General features: G+C 43.5%; 6 protein-coding genes across 6 annotated transcripts; 3 read left to right on the forward strand and 3 right to left on the reverse strand.

Moving 5' to 3' along the window:
• Nucleotides 1-271: 271 nt before the first annotated feature.
• On the reverse strand, nucleotides 272-751 carry V865_005635 (uncharacterized protein; the record flags this gene model as incomplete). The annotated part of the gene is made up of 1 exon (XM_066229404.1): nucleotides 272-751. The coding sequence occupies one exon, from the start codon at nucleotides 749-751 to the stop codon at nucleotides 272-274; it is 480 nt and encodes a 159-aa protein (XP_066085501.1).
• A 709-nt stretch (nucleotides 752-1,460) lies between these two features.
• On the forward strand, nucleotides 1,461-6,301 carry V865_005636 (uncharacterized protein; the record flags this gene model as incomplete). Its single annotated transcript, XM_066229405.1, has 11 exons — nucleotides 1,461-2,291; nucleotides 2,361-2,439; nucleotides 2,506-2,624; nucleotides 2,698-3,052; nucleotides 3,125-3,477; nucleotides 3,532-4,376; nucleotides 4,432-5,207; nucleotides 5,267-5,645; nucleotides 5,716-5,977; nucleotides 6,046-6,198; nucleotides 6,272-6,301. 11 exons carry the CDS (start codon nucleotides 1,461-1,463, stop codon nucleotides 6,299-6,301), a joined length of 4,182 nt encoding a protein of 1,393 aa, XP_066085502.1.
• Nucleotides 6,302-7,131: 830 nt separating this feature from the next.
• V865_005637 (uncharacterized protein) lies at nucleotides 7,132-9,264 on the reverse strand (the record flags this gene model as incomplete). The annotated part of the gene is made up of 4 exons (XM_066229406.1): nucleotides 7,132-7,392; nucleotides 7,464-7,733; nucleotides 7,805-8,650; nucleotides 8,740-9,264. 4 exons carry the CDS (start codon nucleotides 9,262-9,264, stop codon nucleotides 7,132-7,134), a joined length of 1,902 nt encoding a protein of 633 aa, XP_066085503.1.
• Nucleotides 9,265-9,864: 600 nt separating this feature from the next.
• On the reverse strand, nucleotides 9,865-12,215 carry V865_005638 (uncharacterized protein; the record flags this gene model as incomplete). Its single annotated transcript, XM_066229407.1, has 8 exons — nucleotides 9,865-9,925; nucleotides 10,000-10,296; nucleotides 10,375-10,526; nucleotides 10,667-10,936; nucleotides 11,030-11,167; nucleotides 11,340-11,556; nucleotides 11,744-12,001; nucleotides 12,076-12,215. 8 exons carry the CDS (start codon nucleotides 12,213-12,215, stop codon nucleotides 9,865-9,867), a joined length of 1,533 nt encoding a protein of 510 aa, XP_066085504.1.
• A 727-nt stretch (nucleotides 12,216-12,942) lies between these two features.
• Nucleotides 12,943-14,621, forward strand: V865_005639 (uncharacterized protein; the record flags this gene model as incomplete). Its single annotated transcript, XM_066229408.1, has 10 exons — nucleotides 12,943-13,106; nucleotides 13,172-13,273; nucleotides 13,357-13,375; nucleotides 13,457-13,510; nucleotides 13,593-13,722; nucleotides 13,800-13,981; nucleotides 14,051-14,071; nucleotides 14,146-14,169; nucleotides 14,241-14,287; nucleotides 14,408-14,621. The coding sequence occupies 10 exons, from the start codon at nucleotides 12,943-12,945 to the stop codon at nucleotides 14,619-14,621; spliced, it is 957 nt and encodes a 318-aa protein (XP_066085505.1).
• A 1,683-nt stretch (nucleotides 14,622-16,304) lies between these two features.
• On the forward strand, nucleotides 16,305-19,774 carry V865_005640 (uncharacterized protein; the record flags this gene model as incomplete). Its single annotated transcript, XM_066229409.1, has 11 exons — nucleotides 16,305-16,439; nucleotides 16,524-16,651; nucleotides 16,767-16,882; nucleotides 16,956-17,008; nucleotides 17,070-17,127; nucleotides 17,219-17,278; nucleotides 17,348-17,414; nucleotides 17,488-18,955; nucleotides 19,040-19,079; nucleotides 19,150-19,255; nucleotides 19,315-19,774. The coding sequence occupies 11 exons, from the start codon at nucleotides 16,305-16,307 to the stop codon at nucleotides 19,772-19,774; spliced, it is 2,691 nt and encodes an 896-aa protein (XP_066085506.1).
• Between the last annotated feature and the right edge of the window lie 260 nt (nucleotides 19,775-20,034).

The raw sequence follows: 20,034 nt of genomic DNA on the forward strand, positions 1-20,034 counted from the left end.
TGATTCTGATTCTAAGTCTTTCATGTGGTAAATGATTATCTATACATATATGCATACATCTATTTCTTAGTACTAGATTTTCTATCTTCAAATACGATAATAACGTGACATAGTGAATTGTAATCGATATTCACGGCAAATACAGGGGAAATGTAGTTTAATGTTTCCATAAGACATCGGACAAAGGTGTATAAACACCGTATCATTGGGGATACCAATTGAACTTCGACATTTAACATACTTTCTTCTTTTTCCATCATCCCCAACAATATTATGATCGACCATTGCTGCTCCTTTCATCCTCATGTAAGGCATTAGGAGGTTCATGAGGATTTCTTCTCCTGAATTGGACTTGGACTCTTGGACGACAAACGATTTCATCTACTGTGCCGACTTGATCTGCTTCTGCTTCTTCTACTTCTGATCCCGCCATCTCTTCGGTTCCAGTCTTCCTCTCATTTGAGTGTAGTATACTCCTCAAGGCAGTAGCAGAACCCCCCAAAGTATCAGAAAGCCACTCGCTAACCGCATATCGGTTAGGTTTCGATTCACTCTCACTGGGTACTAAGGGACAGGTGTGATAACATACGGGGCATGAGCGAGCAATACCTGAGCCACAAGATAGATGGTTGTCTTCTGAGTTAACCCTCACAGGTTCAGCTCCACTGATCTGGGAAGAGCTTGGTGCCATATATTGTCTGTTCGATGTGGCTGATCGAGAACTGAGTTGGCCTTGTGGCGAGGTAGACATCGTGAACGGATATTATCCATCAGTCTCGTTGGAAATTGAGTTTCTTGTAATGCAGGAGCATGCTACATAATTGATTTTATATGGCAAACATGTACAGATGATCACCGAAGCAGCGGAGATCCAAGTAGCTTTGATAAAGGTTCAATCCGTTCGAAGCGGAAGAATTCTGTGAATTCGACTTCGAAGGAAGAGAAAGGTGAAGCGAGTGGTCCTTTATTCACTAACTCCTTTATCTCTCTCTCCACCTTAGCTCCTACACTCCATGTCCGGGAAAAATTTCTGTAGATCGCTGTCACGATGCTCGCAAAAGGTGTGCTGAGGCATGCCTCACTGCCTGACTAATGCATGCGCGGTTCAGCATTGCAGATGCGAGATTTCGCCGGATGTCATTCAATCCCTTGCCACAGTGATATGATGGTTCCCACAGCTTAGTCAGCGGACATGACCGTTCGTCACCATCTACCATGTAATCAATCGCCATCGGTCACTTGAGTGCTTGTACTTGCAGTGGTCATTTTTTTCACAACATTACCACGACGGTCTCCTTTCATCACAAGAGCAATTATCACAGTACCATCCCACATAGACGTACAGTCATCTGATCACTTGAACGCCCATCATAGTCTTATCGATACATCCAATTCGCATCAATGTACATATAACACAAACAAGCTACGATCACACAGTCACTCATCACTCATAAGATCTGATGAATTCCCTCGCCACCTCTGACAACAACAACAACAACAACAATCACAACGGACCTCCACCTGACCATGAACCGACTGCATCGACGTCAATAGATCTCACGGGAGATGACTCAGGTGATGATGAGTCAACCCGAGTCATCAACAGAAAAGGTGAATCGGGCATTGCCTCAAGCGCTTTGACCCCTTCTCCCTCGAGTGACCACAATACTCAAAATAATCGAAATACCGCCGGACGTTCGCACGGACCTTTTTCACCTTTCACAACATCATCTTCAAATCCATTCCATCCTCAATCTCAACCTCAGCCTTCTTCCTCCTCCTCCCCTTCTTCTCTGGCATTCGACTCTAATGATATATCATATACCGGATCCAACATCAATATGAAATCACCAACACCCATAGCGGGTCTCAGTAATCCCTCCTATCCTAATAATGGATTTGGTCAATACGCAAATCCCAATATACCTCCTCGTCAAATCTCATCATCTTCAATAGTAACCGGATGGCCCCCTAACAGTGGTAACGCATTCATCAACCCATCTTCTTCTTCTGGTCAACCTCAACCTCATCAAATTGGAGTGAATGGTATTCCAAATACGTCCGGTAAAGATGCCTCTTCAGCTATAGATCTTACAAGTAGAAATATACCTTCACCACCACCGCAAAGTAACGACAAGAGACCCATTTGTATAGGTGCACTGTGGTCACAGGCTATCATGCTTTACCCTTGTCCTGCGGTCATCGTAGGTGCTCAATCGCCTCCAGAGAGTAGAGAGAAATATGATGTGGTCAATTACAAAGGAGCGGAATTACTCAGAGTTAAATTGAAGGTGAGCAGAGCAATCAGTCATTCTCATATCAAGTCAGCTGACGAGATATTTTGGAACATCATGTTGTAGCATCGAGCAGCTGGAACTCCCGCAAGGAAAGGTGAACCGAATAATTTGTTGATAAGGGATACAATACAGGTCTTGACTCGTAAGTTCAAGTATTATGATCTATATCAGGAGATGAAAGCTGATTTCACTGGTCCCAACAACATAGCTGGTCTCACAACCTTTGTGGGCGATCTTGATGCTGCTGCTGCAGATCCACTGGGATCACTTATGCAGAGGGGTTTGGTCAGGCTAGAAGGGTTCGTTCAAAGGGTCCAGCCGGAAGTCGTAAGCTTAGTCACCCCACTTTTGAGCATCAAACGAGGAAGAGAGGGAGCTGACGTTATCTCATCTTCGACAGCACCATTTCGCCGTTCGAATCAATGTCCTGCTTTTCACCTTGCCGTCAAACATACAGTATATTGCGAATATGCTCGCCACCCTGTCGCTATACCTACAAGATCCCGTACCGCCTTATGAACCCTCTCGACATTCCGAACAACCTCGATATGAAAATGCGCACGGTGGCGGTCATTTCGCTGCTCAGATGGCGATCTACGCGCAAAGAAGGGCAATGATGAGTGGGTCGGGCTACGGGATGGTCTTTGCGGACAAAGAAAGGGAAAAGGCTACTCAGGTTGAAGTGCAGAGAAAGCAGGTTGACGAGGTATTTAAGAGTCTGGATAATGGTGGAGAGCTGGAGCAGAGTGATCCAGGTGAGCTACTAGTTTATGGGCGTTGATCGTCTTCGTGATAGCTATCTGACGATGTTCTTATCTGCTCATCAGGTCCTCTCATCAAGACCAACTTATTCCCTCATCAACGCCGAGCTTTGACGTTTTTCCTGCAACGTGAACAAGACTCGTCATGTCTCAAACAAGCAAAGAAGAATGCCAAGAAGGTGCTGAAAAAGGTGAAGTCCGAGTCAAGTGCGGATGCTACCACAACGGACGAGGTGGAGAAGAGCAAGGAAAAGGAGAAGGAGAAGGAAAAAGCAGACGATCCTCGATCTCTGTGGGAGGGTATCAGGGACGAAAAGGGGAAAGTGAGATCATGGAAGAATAAGATTACAAATGAAGAAATACGAGCGAGGAAAGGGGAGAGACCGGATGATAGTAAAGGTGCCATCTTAGCGGATGATGTGAGTTCACCTACTTCTCTATCCCGCATCTTGAGCTGACGAGATTTTCCACAGATGGGTCTGGGTAAAACCCTTTCCGTAGTATCGTTAATCGCAGCCACACGAAGCTCAGCTCATGATTGGGCGAAGAGTAAGATCGAGAAAATTGAATCTACGCCCGCTGAATCTGAGAAAGACGATAGCGACGTCAAATCATCTTTCAAAACCAAAGTATTCGGTATGCCTGATATCGACGCTGAAATTACAGATGGTAAAGGGAAGAAACGAAAACGAGATGCGGATATCAGTAAAGCTCTTTCTGCTCGTCGATCACGTATCGCCGTCAAATCCAAAGGTACTCTACTAGTCTGTCCTATGTCAACTATATCGAATTGGGAAGATCAGATAAAGGAACATTGGAATGGTCCAGTTGAGATCGTTGGTGGATCAGCTGGTGTCATGCCTCCAAAGGTGATCGAGAGGAAATGGAAACCTCCAAAAGCTGATGGCGAAGACTCATCAGACGATGAGCTGTTGGAGGATTTTGACGTACTCAAAGTGTATATCTATCACGGTCCAAGTAGGAGACCAGATCCTCAATTCATCTCTGAATTCGACGTCGTCATCACATCCTACAATACACTCGCCAATGAGTTTTCAAAGCAATCAGGAAACGAAACTGAAACGAATACACCGTCTGAAACAGCAGAGAATAGCGGAGAGGAGCCTGAAATGACAGGAGATGCGTCTTTGAATGGTCTTGCCACCAAGCCGGAAGTGGAAGCCGAGATAAAAGCAATGGAAGTAGCCGCGCGAATGAAATCAACCAAGAAAGGAAAGGGCAAGCCAAAAGTCGCCATAACGGAGACTAGTCCTTTACAAGCAATTGATTGGTTCAGAGTAGTATTGGACGAAGCTCAGTAAGTTATTATCTCGCCAAAACCGTCAAGAGGACACCGCTAACGATGTGTTTAGTTATATCAAAACCGCTTCTACGGTAGCCTCACAGGCGGCTTGTGCTGTCGAAGCCGATCGACGGGTAGCTCTTACCGGTACGCCTATTCAGAACAAGATCGAAGACGTGTGGGCTCTCTTCAAATTCCTTCGAGTCAGCCCAGTCGATGATAAAGACGTCTTCACGCAATATATCTCCTCACCCTGTAAATACGGAGAGCAAATTGGTGTCGCTCGACTGCAACTTGTCATGCGTTGCTGCACCCTGCGTAGGACGAAGGATTCAACTGCGGAAGATGGTAAGAGGATACTCAACCTCCCACCGAGAAAAGAAGTGCAGCTCTGGCTTGAACTGCGTGAAGATGAGAGAAAGGTCTATGACGAGCGAGCGTCGGCAGCCAAAGATCGTGTAGGCGAATTGAAGAGGAAGAACGAACTTGGCAAGAATTACGCGAATATGTTACAAGAGGTATTACGATTACGACAAATCTGCAATCACGTCGATCTTGCCATGAGCGGGTCAGTCGAGGAAGATTATGATGGTACGATCATGGATTATCAAGTTGCTGTTCAAGGTATAGATCGAAATGGGCTGAACCAAGCGAGAGCGGTGGCCGTCTGTTGTTATCTCAAGGAAGGTGCTGGAGCATTGTGTTCTGGATGTGGAGTGGACTTTGGGGATTACTTCCCTGATATCGGTTTAGGCGGTGTAGAGGAGTTTGCGACCAAAGATGAGAAGCCCAAGGGCAAGAAATTCACTTTCAAACCTGTTTTGACGAAATGCTTGCATTTGTATTGTGAGTTGGTATCTAGTTCTTTGTCTAGGAAAATAACTAAATTCAATGGTCATATCTAGGCCCGGGATGTTTCAAATCTCAAGTATATTCCGATTATACGAAGAAGCTCAAATCGACCGTCGCTCGAGCTTGCGGAGCTTGTAACGCGATGCTTCGATTGCCATCGGATATCATCGAGGTCACTCCACCTGATACCGAAGCTTCGAATGAAGTCATTACGGATCAACCCAAACGAGCGGCTAGAAAGAAGTACGTTCGACCTCCGGGCGAGAAACCTAATTTATCAACGAAGATGCAATATCTTCATGACGAGCTGTTAACACTTTCCAAGAGGAATCCGAATTCACCTCATTATGATCCGTTTGCTGGGGATGATGAGGATGGGATAGAAGAGTTAGATAATGAGGGGAAACCGTTAGTCACGAAAAGTGTAGTTTTGTGAGTCTGAGTCTCATCATCTGCCTTTTGGAATGACACTGTACTGACGATGGTTTTGATCACATTGCAGCTCTCAATGGACGACCATGCTTGATAGAATAGCAGATATGTTGGACGAAGCGAATATTCGATATGCACGATTGGACGGTACGATGACTCGAGAAGAACGATCGAGAGCTATAGATGCGCTGAAATACAAGAAACAAGTTGAGATCTTATTGGTATCCACTCGAGCAGGTGGAGTGGGCTTGAATCTGACGGTAGCATCGAGATGTTACCTGGTTGATCCGTATTGGAATCCTTCGGTTGAAAGTCAAGCTATTGACAGAATTGTGAGCTTTTCACCGTTTACGATTAAAATTTGAACGATCAGCTGATGAAGATGATGGTGTGACTTTAGCACCGAATGGGTCAAACACGACCTGTCTTAGCTGTTAAGTTGATGATCAAAGATTCGATAGAAGAGAAATTGGATAAGATCCAAAAGAAGAAAGCGAATTTGGCTCAATTGTCTCTGAAGAATATGACCAGGAAGGAATTGATGGCCCAGAAGGTGAGTTGAGCTGAACCTACAGCATAACATCTCTGATATGGTGATAGCTGATATATCGTTGCGTTTATTGCAGACCGAAGAATTAGCTGATCTGTTCAGCTAATGAATAGATGGAACGTGGTCATGATTTTTGATTACTTGATGTTTTGTGATGAACGTCTACGTACATTTATTATATGTTTATTTAAGTGCATAATTTGATAGAATAGTGCATAGCTAAATATGCATAGCAAAATGAATATATGAATGATAATGTTACATGAATGGAAGTCGACATGAACTGCTCATATAACCAATATCGACTTTGACTCCATCTTCTCACCCCTGTAATATTTCCCATCCATCGTTCATCTATCATCTGAATCGTCAGCTAGAAAAGGGAGGAACTCTTATTATTCAAAATCGCGGAAAGATCGGGATCGTTGTATGATATGGTGTACTCAGCAGAATTGGGCCACACACCATGGTTAATATTGCAATAACAACCATCTCCAATTCAGATGCATCGTATTGAATATGATGATTTAACCTTAGATAGGAAATGGGTAGATTGCTGTCTACGCTTGTATTCGATCGATATTCAGTATCGTCATAATTGACTGACAACTTCATGAAGATTCATCTCTTCACAGATTTCATACCAATGAACATCTTTAGAAAGCCGGGCCGGACTGGACTAAGCTACCTACACTTCAGTAGTATATATATAAACATTACAAACCAAAATAAAACCGTATCCAACAAAAACAACCAAAAATATACAAGAAAGAATAATGTAACATGAGATATGGAATATAAAAAATCATGATCATCGTAGATATCGTATCAGACCCTCAAAAAGCGTTTCTTTCCATTCCCATCATTTGTCATGGTCTCATAATCATAATCCCCCTGATGTAAACGGTCTTGAAATTCTCCATTGACTTGCCTGTCTTACGACGAAGTAGCAGTAGCAGGCGTAGGAGGGGTCATTTTGTTACTCATACCCATATTGGCTCGTAATAAACTTGCTTTTGTGGGTCTTGGACTTACACCTACCATCGAGTCAATCGATGATTTAGGCGTACTGGCAGATATCGAATTTATCTTTCTATGTATGCTAGGTGTAGATGACGAAGTGGGCAGGGTAGGTCGAGATGAAGATGAGTTGGATTGGGGTGTACGAAGTAATGCCGTTCGATTTAATCGCGGTGTCTACGATAGAGTATGTATCAACTCAGCTAGATCTGATAGAAATTTTTTGAAAAAAACAAATGCAAACTTACGATACTTGGTTTACCCAAACTTTTCACTCCACCTCCGCTTCCAACTAACTTTGGCTTTGGCTTAGGCTTAGGCTGTACCTCGCCCGATGATAGGTTATCTGCCGAACTGACTTTCAAAGCTGAGATGGTCCTGGTGAGTGAATGGCTAGTAGAAGGACGAGAATGAGAACGAGGGGTGGATGTAGGTAGAGGCGATCGAACAGAGTGAAGCGAAGAGATGGATTTGGAGCTGTTCGTTCGGAGAAGAGATGTCTTGTTAAGTCGGGGAGTCTATGAAAGTAGGTATCAATATCAACATCAAAATTTCCGGAAAGCATCATTCGTAAATGAGTGAAACCCACGATAACAGGTTTACTCAAACTAGAAGGCATCCCACTCAACGTTTTCCTCCTTTCTTCTCTTTCCAACTTCGCTCGTTGTTTATTCTCAATTGCCAACCTCTCCATCTCCTCTTTTGCCCTTCTTTCCTCTTGTATCTTCTCATAATCCCTATATCCTTCATTACCTTTCTCTCCCTTGGCTCTCATCGCAGAAGTCTTATTTTGTCTAACAACAAGATCAGGTTCGTTCAATGATGCTAAACCTCCGCCAAGTGCCTGTGTCATTCTTCTTTCTATTCTCTCTTGTTTGGCCTTCTCTCTATTCTCTATCGCCTGAAGTTCCTTTTCCTTTTGAGCCAATTTATCCAATTGTATACTTTCATAATCCCTATATCCCTCTGTGCCTTTCTCACCCATCGCTCTCAAGTTGGAAGTTTTATTCTGTCTAACTTGAACAGAAGGTTCATTCAAACTTGTTAAACCTATTGCCAAACTCTTTCTTCTTTCTTCTCTCTCTCTTTTCGCCCTTTCCTTGTTCTCGAGTGCAATTTGCTCTTTGACTTTCTGAGCCGCCTTTTCCTGCTGGATCTTCTCGTAGTCCCTATATCCAGCATTACCTTTTTCGCCAGCTGCTCTTAGGGCAGATGTACGGTTCTGTCTAGGTAAGATTGTCGGACTGTTCAGACTGGCTACTGTAGCTCCGATAGAGACGGGGACAGATAACGTTCTGTAGTGTCCTCTTGAGATCTTCGATGGTGAGCAGAAAGAAGGGGAAGATGGGGTGGTAGAGTTATCGGGTTTGAGTGGGAGTTGAGATGCCTTGGTTGGACGGGGTGTTATACTAGGTTGAGCCAGGGATGGAACGGTCTATAGGCGAGAAAGAGAATGGCAAGTAGATCTAAGCTATGTTTTCTCTCTCACACAAGAGCGAATATATGAGTGAGAGATAAACTTACAATACCCAAACCAACCCTCTTATAACCTGGAGTTCCACTGACACTGCCTCCTCCGACTCCTTCAATTTTCTCCTGAACCGTCCGTTTAGGTTTGATCACATCCCAATTCAACCCTGCTCTAAGCGCAGCAGATTTAGTCATCCTCGGTCCTAGACCCGCTCGGGTAGTAAACGAAGGGGCAGGTCTAGCTTTGAACGGTGACAGGCTCTCATTTTGTTTGGCAGCCAAGTCAGATAAGATTGGATCTTGATGAATGTCATTCGAAGTTAACGAGGTGGTATCATATATCTCTCCTGCATCTTCGTTGTGGTACGAAGTTGAAGTTGAATGATCGATATCTAATAGTTCTTCAATATCTTCTCTCTCTTCCCCATCTCCCTGTGTAAGTCGAGAGTGACCTGGCGAATGGTCGAAATGAGGCGTCTCAAGTAGAGGAGATTGAGGTGAGAACGTGGCGAGATGGGTGGATTGAGGAGTTGAAGAGATGTTTGAGGGTGTTTCTTCAGAGTGAGCGTAGGGTGACATGCTGATAGTAAGAGCAGCCCTTTCGATTTTAAGAAGGGGATATATCTTCAAATTGGATAACAATTAAAGATGATATGTCGATCTCAAGAAAGAGAGACGTAAGGATGAGACGTGAGCAGTCGCCAAGTTTCATCCCCTGATGTGTGGGTTTTGTTGGTCGTCAAGCAATACAATCCAGTACAAAGGATCGTAGTTGGTTGATGATGCCCTGTAACTGGACTCGGTTAGTGTGCGAGTGATCAATAAGTAGTAAATTGATGACGACAGATTATATATTAGGCATGACATGCAAATGGAGTGAGAGAATGCTTTCGATTCGTTACTCATTATTACCTGGTGATGATTGTTGATTGATGTTCTTTCGGATGGTCCGTGCGATGGAAATATCGAATCATGTAAACAAACAAACACGAGCCAAAACCAGGCACGGGGGTGATCGAACCAAGCGCAAGCACTCGAGTAGTTTACGATTAGTGTGATATGCAAATCTATACATATACATGTACACAATGCATAGAATCGTCAAGATGATCCACACCGCGAGCATATCCATACAGCATGCATCCATACAGCATGCAGCAAGCAGCAAGCAGCACAACACTACTGATCAATCATCATCTCATCAGAATCTTCCTTCTTCTTGATCCTCTCGACCACCTCCCTACTCGTCCCAACCCATGCCGACAAGATCAGCTGACTGGGAAAAACACACTCGTCAAAAAGGAAATCACTCACCTTTCCAACTCTCTACTCCTATCCGTCCATTTATTCGGATGAGCGACCGACTCGCTCCCACCTAGCCCTTCACCTTTCTTGATCCCATGGGTCAACTCGAAAACACGCGTACAGGCCACATGATAATGTGTCGCTTTGACTGAATCCAAAATATCCCTCATCTCACTACTACCTCTGTCGATCTGGGGGTAAGTCGACGATAAGAATGCAGAGAGATTATCAGGTGAGAAGTGTCGGAAGGGACATCCATGTGAATCTTGAGTACCAGGTTGATTCTGAGTTAGAATCTGTTGACAACTATACAACCGAAAAGCACACACACACGTGTCTCGATCAGACTACCACATGTTGGTACAGAATTGCAACGAGACATACCTCTTTGGAGGATAATTCGTCCTCTTTCCTTCCTGACCATAAGAATGTCGTATATTATATTTATACTCTTTGTTGAACTTGTCATCACTCATCGTTGCGCCGTACATCCTTCTCCAGAAGACTACAGCTTCGTCAAGGGGGAGACCGATGCCCTGTCATCGCAAAAACAAGGAGGATTATGTCAGCGTCACACGCAAATCCTAGTCTCTCGAAAACGTAAATCGCTCGTCTCAATCCTACTTCCCTCTACCTTGACCTTGACATTTTCAGCACACGTGAATCCCACACTTACCTTCAAGAACAAACCCAATTGTAATCTCCCAAAATGTTTCAGATGATGATCTCTTTTCAACCTGTCATACAGATTCCTCATACACGGTGGGAAGTGTTTGCGCGCCACGTCATCTACCATCTCCGCCGTGACTACGCCTTGTGCAGCTGCTGAGTCGGAAGATTGATAATCTGACGATGCAACTCCTGATAAGAAAGATGATGCGAGGTGATCGATCACAGGTCCCAATCGATCATCTTCGTCGAGGCGAGGGAGGTTCTTGGCTGTCAGCTGTGAAGGAGAAGAACAAATTAATAAGGAGAGGGTTCATGATCAGCGTTGTACATTTTAGTGGCCAGTGTAAATTGATACAACGATACTCACCTCCAAAGCCTTCTCCAACCTACTAGCGAACGCTTGTAACACCAAAGAAATCTGTAAACTCTGAGGCACATAGGCCATTCCTGCTCTGATGTACACTTTTCGTGATCCAACAAGATCAGGGACGGTATGCCATGGAACCTAGCGTAAGACCAGCATCAGTACGATGGAACGTTCCAAATCGCTATCGTTCCAATGTCTGTCATATCGTCTTCTCCGTGATTCCATGGACATTCTACCCACTCCTCATATCATTTGCCGATTCCCATGGTTCTTTCCATTTCACAAATCATTGTGAATGACTTCCACTCACCTTGAACCAACTTTCATTCTTAAAAGCCTCATCTTTCTTCTCCCACATACACAACTTCAATTCCTTCTCGTACCTCATCTTTTCATTCTCATCCACGACCTGCCAATCCAATTGCAGCGATTTCAGGAAACTAGATCGTTCATTGACGTCGTCGGTCTCAAATCGGTTTTTGAAGAGGGCGACTTCAGATCGGACGAATCGGGCTCTGAGGTCGGGACTGGTAAAATGACGAGAGACGAAGATCAGTTATGGAGAGTACAACAGTGATAATGGATCTTGATATGAATGGGAGAGATGGGATGAGGATGATCCTGAGGTAAAGGAAAGACATATCTCTCTTGGTCGTAGATAGTAGTACATGGACAAAAATGAGTCCATGATTGATATCCGAATGGAATACTCACCTTCTACAAAAACTCAACCTCAATACCCAATGTCCAATCTCATCCCTTCTCCTTTCCTCATCAAGATTGACGTTCCTCGCTGTATTACTACTCAAATTCAAGTGGGTTTTCGTATAATTCGTTATGGAACTTTGTACCTGAGCATAAGGCAATGATCGATGTGATAATGCTTCTATCTGAGATAACACCCTCAATCGAGATATCGCAAATGTCTCGAATTCTTCTAGGGTTATATCGAGTGTTGGAGGTGTTTCGTAGCTGAACCACTCACTTTAGTTAAAACCCCAATCGAATATGTGTACATGGGATAGAATAGTAGGTGTTTTACTTACAAATTCAATCTGTATGGATACCTCGTGCTGGGACCTGCTGGGTTCGCACCAATCCCAGATTGACGTTTGTTCACTTTTACCTCCAGCGCTGGGTTGGTAGATGAGGAAGGGATATTATGACGCGTTGAAGGACGGAACATGTTGAGTGCGGGTTGAGATGATCGACAAGGCCCGTTGGGGAAGACTAAGAGTAGGAGAGGGTCGAGTGCTGGGTCTTATCAGCTATATCTGTACTGTTTTGAGAACGATACGATTGTATGATTTCGAACAAAGATGGTTGAACGACTGGACGCGTCTTTGATCTGCTCAAACCTCAAACCTCAACATGAGATCAAAAGAGGGCTGGAACGCGTCCTACAAGTTGCCCTTTCCATCGACACGTGCTCAGCTCGTGGCCGACATCGCTCATCTCCTAACTTACGCTAAGCCCAGTCATTCAACCTCCACTCTCTGGTCGCTCCCCATTTCACCATCACAGTCCCAAAACATCCCCATGCTCAGCTACTCGAGTCATATTCAACTCGACTTATTCAGGTTCTCGCATGACAATACAGAACGACCCACAGTATCACCTCAGATCGCCCCAAGAAAGCTACTGGTCATCGTTCACATCAGATGAAGTCACCACGCCCCTTGCTGGCTCCCCTCCACACATAAACCCCTCAGTATCATCACATCAAAGGATCGCTCGCGAGAAGTAGTCATCCGACAACTTCGGTCGACGCTTAATAGATAAGCATAAACCCATCACAGATACAACATTGTACCTTCAAGGTCTTATTACTACAACATTATATTTTTGGTGGTTGCTATATCCATTATTCCCAATCAACCTTTCTCCTTCTCATCTCACCGGTACAATTATCAATGACTGTCCAACTTGCGCCCGAGTCGTCGATACCGAATGGTCATCACAAATCCAGCTCTGATGTACTCCAGCATATACCTTCCAAATCTCTAGCAGATCTATCTGAAGAATCCCTAACTTGCCTGAAGAATCTAGCTAATTATCCAACTCCTCCTACTACCGAGTGAGTCAGCTCACGCTATCTTCGTGAAGCACCGTGGCTGATCGTTCAACGTCCAATGGGAATAGCTTTGGTCTAGTGAAGCAGGCTGCAGTGCTGGTAGCTCTATTTCAGAAAGAGGGAGATGATAAATTACATGTGTTGTTGACTACTCGAGCGAAGACCATGAGGTGAATTGAGTTGCCCTATTCAGATCTCTTATTTGCTGTACTTTGATTGAAAATACTGATTGGTATTATTCCGTGTATCACAGGAGACATCCCTCTCAGACTGTAAGCTGCCATCACCTTTCTTCTTCACACGAGAGCAGATTGGTCAAGCTTACTCACCAGCTGACCTAACGGTGTCGATAGGCATTACCAGGTGGGAAAGTCGATCCTGAAGATCCGGATGTTATACATACAGCGGTGAGCTTGTCTATCCATATATATATATCTGACACACGACGTTTGCCAAGGTCTTTTGAGCTGATATGACGTATATGAATAGCGCCGAGAAGCTTTCGAAGAAGTTGGTCTTCCCTTGGACCATCCGAGCATACATCATCTTACGATACTAGAACCAGTCATGACTATCCTACCTTTAAATTCACATATGAAAAATCATATAGTTGTTACTCGTATGTCCTTTCTTCTCCTTTCCTTTTCCTTCCTCTAGACAAGAATTGGATCAGCTGATATATGGTGATATTATCAGCCGTCGTATGCTTTATATCCTCACCATCGATTCTCAACGACTTGATACCCAATCCAGATGAAGTGGATGCTATTTTCACTCATCCTCTCAAAGGGTGTTTGACGGGTATATTGGATGGTACGGATTCGGAGGGTTTGGTGGAAGTTGGTGGGGCATGGTGGCCTCATGAGGAAGAATATCATGTGAGTGGGACCGTCATTTAGGAAAATCACACTAGAAAGGTGAAACGGGAGCTGATATTTGTGATTTAGTCCACAAATGATAGGATAGGGGTGAGTTATCCTTTACATTGGGAAGAGATCTTTCGGACGGAGTGGACAGCTAATACTATTGTTTTGTCTGATAGACAACGGGAGAATATCGAATGCATGTAAGTCAACTGGCTCACTGTATCACGATCCTCTAAACGAATTGCCCAGCTGATATAAATGGTTTTTTTAGCGATTCAGAACTACCCATAGTCCTATCAAAGGATTGACATCCGATGTGTGAGTGACAATCTGCCCTCGCATACAACTTTGAACACTTCTTCTGGTCCAGCTTCACAAGATATTTTGAGGTACTTCTGAGCTGAAATCCCTCAATCTGATCTCAATGTCATATCGCAGATTAATTCATACATCCACCATAGCCTATGCTCAACCAACCACATACTCCCGATACGCTCTAAACCAATCGCCCTTCCCCATCTTGATCTCGAATGTAGTGAGAGACCTACCTTTCCATATTGATAAATCGGTTAATTCAGGACCTGTCGAATGGGGAGGGACGGAAGGTGAGAGATTTAAGAGTAGTGAAACTTGGGCTGCTGGGAATGCTTAATATAAGTGCATTGAGAATGAAATTGGATCATCCTCTGTATTATTGTTATAATCGACATGTATATGAAGCATGATATTTCTATGTACAAATCTAGATAAAAGACGACACTTAGTTCTGCCTCACACTCAACCAGCTCAAGCCGGGGCCGGCTCTACTGAGAATGATAATAAATGTAATGATGGATAATTCTTGCTTATCATGGTTAGACGCATTTCAACTACTTGGCAGTACGATGCATACAATGCATACAATGGACAAAGTGCTGTATTCAGTACGAAGACTCTGTGATGTCTTTCCCTAAAATGTGAGTCACTCATTCAGGAAAATCACAAGGAAACAACAGGAGACAAAAACGGTTTTACTCCGATCGGACAAAATCGCGAATTATAGTCCACAATGCACAGTCCAGTCCAGTACAATACAATTGTGGCGTGGTGGGGGTAGAACGATCAAGCAGCATGGGGAAAGATAAAAGATTGATATATGTTTTGTTGGAACGAAGTATAGTATAGTACAAGAGTTTGCCTCGGTATAGGTGGTCATGCTTACTGTACGAGTAATATGAAATGAGGTTACTGTAGATCCGTAGAAGCGAGCACACACGCGGGACAGGAGGGGTGTTCCTATTCCAGCACTTTCAACGTCATCCCCTCATCATATTTGAGAAAATAACCGAGTATAACAACATCATTAAAGAAGAAACAGGAAGAATTAAGAACCAGAAACGCGGTGCGGTGAATTACAGTTACAGTTACGGTTACAGTTAAAGAGTACATACGTCGTTACTTTCCTTGTTCTTTTTCCCCTTCGGCCTGTTTACACTTCTACTTCTACTCTTTTGCTTGAATGGTCAATTTAACTTTTAGCGTCTTGGAATCTCATTTACTCGTAGTTTTGTTCTTGTTAATTCATTTATCATCATTTGTATAATTCTAGACTAGACTATTATCATATACCGTAGCATAGAGGAGTACAGATACAGACAGATAGATAGATAGAATACCAACCATTCATTTTTAGATCAATCGAATCGATACTGGCTCCACCACCCATCACTCAAAAACAAGAGTCGAGCCAGACCTGGACCATACAGTCATTGGTCCTTAGTTAGATATACATCACGAGTCACGTACTGTCACGATCCAGTCGTATTGGTGCTGGTACTGGTGCTGGTCCTGGTGCTGGAATCAACTAAAGTCTTGGATGACGAATCAACTCATTTGATCTCAGTTACCTTTCCCCCACGAAAACGGATAACTGGACAACCCACCATTAGTATACAGTACATCTAGTGAAAAACATCTTAACAACAAGTGAAGAACTTTTGATTTGGTCAATATCATCTTGCTTAAGAAGGAAGGTAATCTGAGATTCAAGGAACGGATAAGAAAAAAAGGAAGAAAGATAGGAAGAAAGCATAACTTATAGGTATACTGGGACGGATCGTGGATCGTGAATTGTGAATTGTGGATAATTGAAATTAATCGAATCGACCAAACCGAATAAAAATGTCACGGACTATCATAAAATCAAAATTCATATATATATAATAATAACCACTCCATTCATCTCATCTACTCAACATTCAATCACGAAGAAGATAGAGAAGAAAAAAGACGGGAGGGTCGAATCTTTTTGTTTAGTTGTGTATAGATCGTTGCCACTCGGGTTGCTCAGATCAACATGTCCTACTTCATATCATCGATATCGCGTAGGGCGCATCATGTGGATCTGGATATAGGAAGGATAGCTTTAGCAGATCAAGTTACAAGATCAGATGACGATGTTTGGGTATCGATCGTCAATGTTGTCATTTTGGTAAGCTCCCTCACCTTCCTTTGACGTGACACGCACACACAAACACACAACACGCTGACCCTGCTACTTTTTAAAACGTAATAGTGCTTGACAATCCTCGGATCAGGTATGATACTAGTATCCATGTTCGTACTTGAACGAATACGTGGTAGACCAGGTACGACAAGGACGAGGATCGTACAAGCTCTTATCGTCAGCGATTTCTTATTGGGGTGAGTAACCCCCCACCCCCAACCCCATCCTTTGGATTCCTTTCACTCTTCGCAAGGCACGACGATAAGGTTGTGTGTCGCTGACCAATATGTTGGCTTTGGATGGGAACAACAGGATCGTCGGATTGATCAGTTCATGTTTATTCTTAGCGGGAGATGGGAGTGCCATCGCTCATGGGACTGTGTCATGTGATGGCCTGGGTTTCTTATTGACCGCTATACTGTGGACTGGTCGGTTGAAGTATACTAGCTTCCTTAGTTATTCCCCTTGAAGCTGACCTTGACCGATCGGTGAATTGTATAGAACATGGCTGGACACTCATATTGGCCTTTGCTACGTTCATGATCCTCATCTATGTAAGTTGTTCATATACAAACAAACCAAACAAGTAATAACACGTTAATGTCAATCCTATAGCCCTTGCATTGGTTCACACTATGGATGGAGCAGAGGTGGTATCTCTTATGGGCATTTGGTGAGTTTTCGTCGACATCTTCGTCTGATCTTCTATCTCTTCAGAGAAGGAATAATAGACTGAGACTGATCTGTGATTCTTCCGCGTGTAGTCTGGGTCGTGTCTATCGCTGTCGCTATCTTGGGATATGAATTATTTGGATTTTACCCTTGTAAGTTGAGTTTCTCTTTCTTGATGATCTTTTCATTGACGTATTATACTCGATGTCATCCCATTCTAGCGGGCGGTACATGTTTTTACGGTGCGAATGCAGGTCTGTATTCGGAATTAATGCAATTCATTCCAAGGTAAGCATCACTTCTGTCTTGGCTTGATCTATACGATGGTGAGGGCACTGTAAGCTGATATCGAATCAATCAGATGTGTCGTCTGCATCGCCATAACCGTTCTGTACGCCAGATTATACGTGTTTCTCAAACGACCTGATAAGATCAGATTGCCCGGCTCCAACTCTGCTACGGGGGGACCATATGAGACTGTCAGTTCGACGAGTAACAAGGACAAAGGTGAATTTAGGGAACGATTCGGCTCGTTGATTACCAATGGACCTTTCAGGAGGAAAAGAGGAAGTAGCGGTGAAGTATTATCGGTCTTACCTGAGGGTCAATCGAATGTATCCTCTTCATCTAGCACCGATCCTCCTCCTGTGATTCAAGAGAAGGAGAAAGAGAAAGAGAAAGAACCGACCAGGAAGAATTCGGGATTCAGAAGACCTTCATTCTCACCTACAAAAGAAGTACCACCATGGGAGAAATTGGAATTACCCGCTTTCCAAGTAGACGGACAACGATTCGGTGGACCTTCACCTAGTAGTATACATTCAGGATCGATTTGGAATGGATGGAGGAGTGGACGGAAAAGATCTTCAACTACTACGATATCCACCAACGTTCATTCACCTTCATCAAGGTTGAATTCCATTTCAAATTCGGTCAAACATCAAAGGGAAGAAACGAATTTGAGAAGTACACCACCTGGATTATACGTTCCTAGAATGCCATCGATACCTTCAGAAGATCATATTGACCCTAGAAATCCAAACAGAAACCAGGATACTACCCAGACACATCCACAGCATAAAAGAGAATCGACAGATGATACGTACATTGCCCAATCTTCTATTGTTAGTGGTTCAGCTTTGACGGGAGCTGGTGAGAAGAAAAGAAAGAAATCGGTTCAATTGCCATCATCACCTAAAAGTACGATATCTTCGATAGAATATGGGCATGGACCAGGGCAATCACCAAAGATAGATTCGAGGCAGAGACCTTCAATCACTATATCGGAAGGTATCGAATTGACCCCTGGTGAATTCCAAGTGGCTGATCAAGCTCGACAAGATGGATCTGAAGCTCGGCAGATGCGTTCATCCGTTCAACCATTACCTAAGATCACATTACCTCCACGCTCCGATAATCCCTGGTCGACCCTCGGTAGTGGTGTTGGTGGTAGAAGATCAGCACCAACTACACCTACATTCTCACAACAGAATTTCCAATTCACCACACGGTCCGGACCAGGAACTCCAGGAGCACCAGGAACTCCAGGAACAATTGCACCACAGAGTAGTAGACGAACGTCTAAAAACGATCGTGATCGGACCGACACTCAAGGAGATGATGCCGAGGAGAATGAGGAAGATGAAGATGAATGGGATTTAGCTAGGATGTTAGCTCAGCCACCTCCAGGTTCGCACACTGCAGATGATAGGTTCGCACCTCGACAAAGTACGACGAATAATGATGAAAGTTTTGAGCTCGTACCGGAATCGATGTCTTCGTATTTAAATAGGAAAACGGCTTTGTTGATGTTATGGTTCCCTCTTGGAGTGAGTTTTCTTCGATTTTAATGTGATAATTATAGTGATTTTTGGATCTATGAGTATTGACTGATAATATGATGTGCTTTTTAGTATTTGTTCTTATTCTCTGTGTCATTAATACGTTTGATCTGTGAGTGATCTCTTTCCTCACCCATTATATTGATGTAGATTAGTAGCTGATCTTGTGTATGGGTGCATAGATGATTTTGCGGGTAATCCACCTGTAGGGCTCCGAGCGATTTCCAAATGGATGATCTTAGCTCAAGGTGTATTGGATGCTATTATCTACGGAGTAGTAGAATGGCAGTAAGTGCTTGTATCTTCTCTTACTTTACTGCTCAACAGTGACTGATGAATCAATAAAGTACCAAACGAGTGGTTCGTAAAAAAGTAAGAAAAGGAACTTTCTCACCTCGTAATGCCGCCGGTGGGGGAACACCGGTCGGTTCAAAGTCAGGTTTCAATGGATTATTAAAGAATATAGGAAGTAGAGTGGCTGGAACTGCCTCGGCAGGTGGAGGAGGAGGCACGCAAAGTAAGATTGACAGTAACAGTGGTGGTGGGCAGGAAATGAAGAATCTATCAAGAAGTCAAACTTCTTCATTCCATGAACAACCTCAATCTCAATCTAAAAATCTACATACATCGACAGGGATAGGAACAGAATGGAATCAAGAATTTTCAATGGGATCGATACGTGAAGGTATTCCAACGTCATCTAATGGTATACCCATGTTGGAGGAACAGATACATGCGATCAGAGTAGATGACGAGAGGAGAGGGTCAGAAAGTCCTTTAGGAGGTGCAATTAGTCCTAAATTATAGGTTATCAAATTGTTTAGATGGTTAGATGGTTAGATGGTTAGATGGTTAGATGGTTAGATGGTTAGATGGTTAGATGGTTAGATGGTTAGATGGTTAGATGGTTAGATGGTTAGATGGTTAGATGGTTAGATGGTCAGATGGTCAGACGGGTAGTTGGGTAGTTGGGTAGATTATCGTTAATTTATGGGTTGTTAATCTCGATCGAATACTTGTTGTCATCATTATCATTATCATTAGCATTAGCATATACTGTCAAGCTT

Source organism: Kwoniella europaea, chromosome 1 (assembly GCF_036810445.1).
Source record: "Kwoniella europaea PYCC6329 chromosome 1, complete sequence".
In the NCBI taxonomy this organism is placed as follows: Eukaryota; Fungi; Basidiomycota; class Tremellomycetes; order Tremellales; family Cryptococcaceae; genus Kwoniella; species Kwoniella europaea.